The following is a 7,045-nucleotide window of genomic DNA, read 5'->3' on the forward strand; positions in this document are numbered from 1 at the left end:
ATTTCTATCACAAATACCCTAAATCTACTGAAGTACAAAGGTATCAGGCCTTTAAATATTTGTGTTTCTTATCAAAGATTTTGAATCAAATACGAAGGCTTAGATGGTACCATTCCATTCAGACAATTGCAATAGACATTACTTCATGTGAGCCCTAAGTAAGACTAAGCCCTAACTAAGCACTACTACTAGAAACCACATACACCTAACATACTGTACCTTGATTTGACTTGCAACTTTGAAGCCCAGGCTTAAGTCAATTTGGACCTTGCCTGATTGCGAGCCTACAGAAAAAATTAACCTTTGGTTCTAAAGTTTGTTTTCTAAGGTTCAAAAATAGCACCGAAATAATACTGTACACATAGGGTTAATGTTTCCTGCGTGTGCTAGACGACACGACATAGTTACCAACCTGAGGGATTTGAAATGCGTGACTACACCAGTTTGCTGGGGGGTGGGGGGAGCGCCGGGCCCCTTTGGCGTCCAAAGGCGGACCCCTTGTGGGGTCCAGGGTGCGAGGGCCCTGGCTCTCCGACAATCTGAGAATTTTTAAGCTGTTTTAAAACGATTTCAGTTAGCGTTTGTTGACAATACTGGATACTTTACATAAACAAGAATATTTTTAATAAAGCCACGTAAAATTTGAGTTTCAATGTACCTTATGTTTAAGTTGAGCACCCTAACTATGTACACAAACATTTCATTACAAAAAATGAAGAGGTATACTGATAATTCTTTTAACGCGTCAGTGAATTAAGTATTGACGTAATTGACGTAAATAATGTCTAATGAATCAAGTTACTGCATGACTGTTTTCGTATTTTTAATCAAACCAATTTCTTCTAATTTTAAATACATTTCCCCACTCATGATAAAATGTTATCACTCAAATACTTTTTCTAAATTCATGACAAATTTGTGATCACCCATGTGTTTCTGCAAATTGGTGTTTCAACTAAAATCACTTTGAAATGCAGGACCGTCCCGCAGGAGGCGAGATGGTTGGTAACTATGACACGAGCCGTCTGTTGATTGTTGGTGGCAGTCCCGAGTGGATCATCAACTTAAAAAAAAAGGATCCATTGTGGGCGCGGCGTGATGTTGCGTTCTCCATAGAATTGCGTCGGCTGACTACAGTCGGGCACAGTGAGTACCTGGGTTTGGAGTTTCCTCAATCAGTGGTAATGACTGGCACACAATTTCTTTATTTATGCTCACATAAATGCTTAATTATTTTTCTTTACACCAGTAAAAAAGATTACTAACGGACGTGTAAGGTGCCATCGTGAATTAGTATCGTCTACAAACTTTACAGCCTAACACATACTTGATTTAGTCCGGTAGTCACTTGTATATAAAAAGAATAAGCAGGTCGGTTTCCAGCAATGGAATTCGGAACATTGACGCAAAGTTAAATATCATTATTTAAATAATAATATTATTTTTGGGGATAACATTGGGTTCCATTTTCGAGAAATTCCTAATCCATAGGCAACAACAAACAAGAGGTGATTTTATAAGTCATGCAATAATTTTTGAATTGTCATGCATGATGTATAAGTGTGTTCACATACATATTGTCCAACGTCTTGTCACTAAAGTTGAATCAGTAACTGATAGAAATAACCACAAACCGCAACTACTAAAGGTTTTCACATCAAAATTCATAGTCACATATTGAAATGATAGGTGCTTGTTTTCCTGATATTTCCAAATGTCTTGACACAATTGATCACACCGTATTTTATTTACTGAAGCTAAATAAATGTAAAGGTAGTCGATTGAACCTGTCCATCCCCCTTTCTTAATCATTGAGGGCCAAACTGTGCAATGCATTGCCGGGATCGCCACTCTTTCTCACCGGCATATGCCGGTACCCGTTTATACTCCTGGGTAAAAAGAGAGACAAACGTTGATAAATTGTTTTGCCCAAGAACACAAACGACTTGCACAGAAAAAATTTCGAACCCTCTGACCATTGAGGTATTATTGAGAAGGAGATCGCTCGGCAACAGATCCCTTTGACGCGACAAACCTATGTGTTCCCCGCTTTTGGATCGCGTGCGGGCGTATTATCCTATAATTCACATTTTTTCGTTAGCAACAACTTGGCAACGACATGCATTTATACGCTTCCAGCAGAGCAGTTGTGCAATAGAATGTTTGATTTTAACCCATTAAAATCTTTATAATGAACAATGTTCCCCTGATTAGATTTTTTTCGGGCTTTTGGTATGTTATTATTTGTATATTTCAGGAAAGTATTCCATAAAATATTTATGTTAAAATTACTTCTGTGTTCATTACAATTTTGTCTAAAGATTGACTGGTTCGACTATAAAGCTAAGTCAGCGTAAAACTGAAAAATACTCAGATTTTGGATTCATTTTTCGAATAGTTAACCCTCGTTAACCCTAAATCGACTTAGTTTATTATAATCCTTAATCATTTATTAATTAATATCTGTTAAAATTAGAAATGGCGAATTTTGGCCAATTTATGAAAATTGAAGTTGAAATATTCTATACTTTTATAGGTCATGTAAATGTTCCATTAAATTCGAAACTTTTCTTGGAGGAAAATATTAATATGTTTGATATTTTATGAGAGATAAATGTATCAGCTTCAAAATAGCAAAGATTGCACAGCCATAGTGATTGACAGTATGTAGTGCGCATTGAGAAAAGAAGGTGCTCTCCATTTCGTCATGTTCAATTTTTTGGTCAACTATGCCTGCTGAAAATTTGATGGCGGGGAACACATGGGCTTCAAAGGCATCGCGCAAACGTTCTTTATGCGCTGCGGCAACTTTGATCTTGGTTCATTTGCATAGCGCTGCGTGCGCGTGGCTCTGCCGAGTGATCTCCTTCTCAATAATACCTCCATGCTCTGACTAAGAAGTTGAGAGTCCGAGCCTCAGCCGCTGTGCCAACGCTTCCATCATATATTATAAATAGTTCAAAAACTATCTCAGCAATAGGAAACTGTAGGTAAGTGGTGATTCTTCGCTGTTGGAAGAAATGATTAAAATAAACAAATTAAAGAAATTAAAACAAATTAAAAGCCACTAATGTCGATATATGTGTTCTCAGGGTAGTTCACTTGGTCCTATTTTATTTTTAATTTCACCGGGTATTTCTAGGATATTTTCTGATGACGTACTTTAGTTGTTTATGCTAATGGTAGCTCAAGAAATGAAATTAACAAAAACCTACAAAATAATTAGAGAAAATAAATTCATTCTAGATTCAATAGAATATTTCTGATTTTTTTTTTTCAAAAAATGGAAATAAAAATTGACAACTGAGTTAGACCAAAAGAAAAATTTCAGTAATATGTTACAGAATAATTATCGTGAACAATGTTAAACCCTGGTATTATGAGAATAGACTTTGTCTAAAATTATAAAAAGGTTATGTCAATCAGAATTCACTGTGCACGAAGCATTATATTGATATTTAAGCCGGTTTCTCACTGTGTGCGACGACAATGCGGTGGCATTGCGATGAAGAACGCAAGCAAAGACGCGGACCCAATGGATCGTCTTTTTAATGAGGATGCGTTCCAATTGCCACTGACAATCAGCAGATGGCGTTGCATCGTCACGACCGTCGCACGACGCTGTGAGTGTCCGGCTTTATTAGTTCTTTATACTGGGTTTCCTTTTAAGTAAAATGTTATGTTCTCTCAGGATTAACAACACAAAATATCAAATAACTTTGAAATAGAAGAATGACGAAAAAGAATTGCATACCCCCTGCATTCCATATTTTTAGTATCCTAAAAAGTAAATCTTCTTTTACCAGAGAGAGGACTCTGCCACTGAAGCATTTGTTATCTAAACTGTGAATACTTTTTATTCTCCTTTCACTAAGAAAAGACCAACCAAGAGAAACATACATTTGAACTAAATCTGTTTTTTGTGATCAACCATAAGGATAACAGGTGCTGCTCTATGCTGTAATGATTTTTGTAATTTATCCAATAAACTCTTTCCACAGTGTTTTTTCAAACTAAATAACAATAATCAGTTTCTTATATAAATTATTTTATTACTTAATTTTCCCGGCCACTTAATTTTAAAATTTTAAATTTTCAACTTCCATTTTAATGACTGTTATCCATTTTGAAGTCTTATTTTATATGTATTTTATGTCTTGTATATAATATATAGATTTATTTTATGTTGGAATTACTGACTCCTGAGTCATAGTGACTTTTGTCGCTTTAGTTTTTCCTGACCATTTGTTTTATTGTTTGTTCTAATTCTTGTACAGTATTTTTTTTGGTCGAATAAATAAATGAAATGAAATGAAATACTGTAATGGTAAAATGAGAGATTTGTAATGTTAAATTAGAAAGTTTTTATCAATATAACGACGTAACCTGCCTAGAAGAGAAAATCTACAGCTCACCTTACAACATAGTTTGTCCACATGCACATTTAAGAAGAAAGTGATGGAATAAACCATATACCAAGATATTTAAAACTGTCAAAGACTTGAATGCAAATTCCCCAATCCTATGGTCAAGATCTGCTGCACCATATGATTTCTTTTAGGAACCAAATAAATGCGATTTTACTTTGCCATATTATCTGTAAATCTGGATATTTTCACCTTAGACGAATTTGATCTATTCGTCCATACATTTCACGCTCCACTGCTGAAGTACTTGTCCATTTTTTTATCACCTCCAAAATTGATTTCTGTAAATCTTTATTGTATGGGACCTCTACTATTCAATTAAGACCCTTACTAAAGCTTCAGAACTCAGCAGCACGTGTTGTCTGTCTCACTAAACTTCGTGATCATGTTTCACCTATCCTCAAAGACCTTCATTGGCTACTGATATGTAAACGCCTAAACTTCAAAATTATTCTTCTCACTCATAAATGCATATATGGCTACGCCCCACACTATCTTTCTTCATCAATCTCACAACAATTATCTTCACGTTCCACAAGACAGTCAAATTCTCTCAGGTTATATGTCCCCAGAGTGCTGCATGTTCGTACTGGCGAATGGTCTTTCTCTTTTGCCACTCCGAAATTATGGAACTCTCTTCCACCTAATCTCAGATCAACTTCTGATACTAATGCATTCAAGACCCTCCTTAAAACCTGTCTCTTTAATCAATAACTCTTTTATCTTTAAGCGCCAGTGACAAAAAATTATTTTTTTAACAGGCGCTATACAAATTCTCCAATTTATTATTATTATTATTATTATTATTATTATTATTATTATTATTATTATTATTATTATTATATTTGAAGAGAGTTTTTTTTTCTCATGAAGGCAGTCACATACACTGTTTTTCAGCATACATAAGACAGAACACTTCATAATAATATAATTAGTCTTGACTTTATTTTTTATTAGATGCTATTTCACCTAACGTGACATGTCCAGACGATATTACGGTTGATACTGATGTAGGTGTTAATACAGCAAACGTTACATGGGAATCTGCATTTGCTACTGATAACTGCTGTCTCGATAACATTAATTTGTCATATAATGCTACGAATGGCAGTGATTTTGAAATTGGAGTTACTAAAATTGCAACCACAGCAGTGGACTGCTATGGCAACCATGATGAATGTGTCTTCCTTATTAATGTTGAAGGTAACATATAATTTATTAGATATTATAAATATAAATTAAACTTTTGTACAAAAGAACTTACGTTTTAAAGCTTTTGACTATCACTGTAGTTGTTGTTTTCTGCTTTATCCAGAGATACTTTTAATTTATATTTATAATTGTCAACCTGGATAGATGAATGTGCATCAGTTTATTAGATATTGTTTAACTGGAAGAGTGTTTTTGCTGAAACATACACTTTAACGAGAAAACTATTCAAATTCAAGATTTTATCAATAACGTTTAACTGTGCAATTAAAAGTCTTGATTTAATGTTGCTGTAATGTTTTCTCTATCAGACAATGAAGCACCAGTGCTTGAATGTCCCCCAAACCAAAACTTAACTGCAGATTCTAACTGTATGGCAACCACTACCTGGATGCCATCGACTGTCACAGACAACTCTGGGGATACTTTCATACCGGAATGTGATTATGTAAATGGAAGCACCTTTTCTGACTACATTACAATTGTAACCTGTAATGCCACAGACAATTATGACAACACTGGAAATTGTACCTTTACAATTAATATCATTGGTAAGATTTATTTATATATGACTAATTGTAGGTTTGTAATAGGCCTACTATCTGAACCGAGTCCACATAATGGTGCGCCATATAAATACAAGAATTTTTAACACTTGGATACAATTAAGTTTTCATTTAAATGGAGCTGCTGTCTGATGTTCTTAAATTAAATTTGATAATAAATTTGGAAAATTACAACCACAGTTGACACATTCTATTTTTAGAGCACCCAGAGGTAACAGTGGTGAGGTAGTGTAACATTGCCTAATGTAGCATATAGTATTTAGTTTGGTCTGGTAGCAATATGACCGAAAACAGTTGGATTGATTAAAGAAGGAATGGGCAGTTAGGAGACGTAATCAGCAACCACAGTGTTTTAGGGCCAAGCGGCTGAGAAAGCCTGGAAAATCACAAAGGTGTACAAGCAGTAATATCGCGTGGTTCACTTGGAGAATGCCATTGTTATAATATAGTAACGTCACAAAAAAATACATTTTCTCAAAGTTTGACTTACAAACAGTGGCGTAACTAGGTTGCGAGGGGCCCTGGTTCAAGAGTGCAGCCGGAGCTCTTTGCGCATGGATTGGTTTTGGAGCAGAGGTCCTTACGATTTTTATAACATTTTGACAATAAGTCTTTCGATTTTTTTATTTTATATCTTTGAAGAGCCGGCTATTGGTTGGACTGACCGTAATAATAAGCATTTGTACTTCCTTATGACAAAAAGAAAACGCACACTGGTGATATTTATTGAATTGATGTTTTTATCAGATTAACCAATGAATAATGTCAAAAATTATCTTGTATATTAGTTTTATTTACTTAATATCTATATATATAAATACATACATACATACATACATACAT

At 34.6% G+C, this 7,045-nt stretch overlaps 1 protein-coding gene across 1 annotated transcript in view; it reads left to right on the plus strand.

Annotated features, from left to right (window-relative positions):
* Nucleotides 1–971: 971 nt before the first annotated feature.
* The window catches only part of LOC117117873 (hyalin-like), a gene marked incomplete at its 3' end in the record, with an annotated part of 10,014 nt that continues 3,940 nt past the window's right edge, over nt 972–7,045 (plus strand). Inside the window, 3 exon segments of the mRNA XM_033262343.1 lie at nt 972–1,146; nt 5,385–5,630; nt 5,948–6,187. Coding sequence (XP_033118234.1) covers nt 972–1,146; nt 5,385–5,630; nt 5,948–6,187 — 661 coding nt within the window.

This window comes from Anneissia japonica, unplaced genomic scaffold (genome assembly GCF_011630105.1).
Source record: "Anneissia japonica isolate Jap-2015-1 unplaced genomic scaffold, ASM1163010v1 scaffold79958_len11451_cov205, whole genome shotgun sequence".
In the NCBI taxonomy this organism is placed as follows: domain Eukaryota; kingdom Metazoa; phylum Echinodermata; class Crinoidea; order Comatulida; family Comatulidae; genus Anneissia; species Anneissia japonica.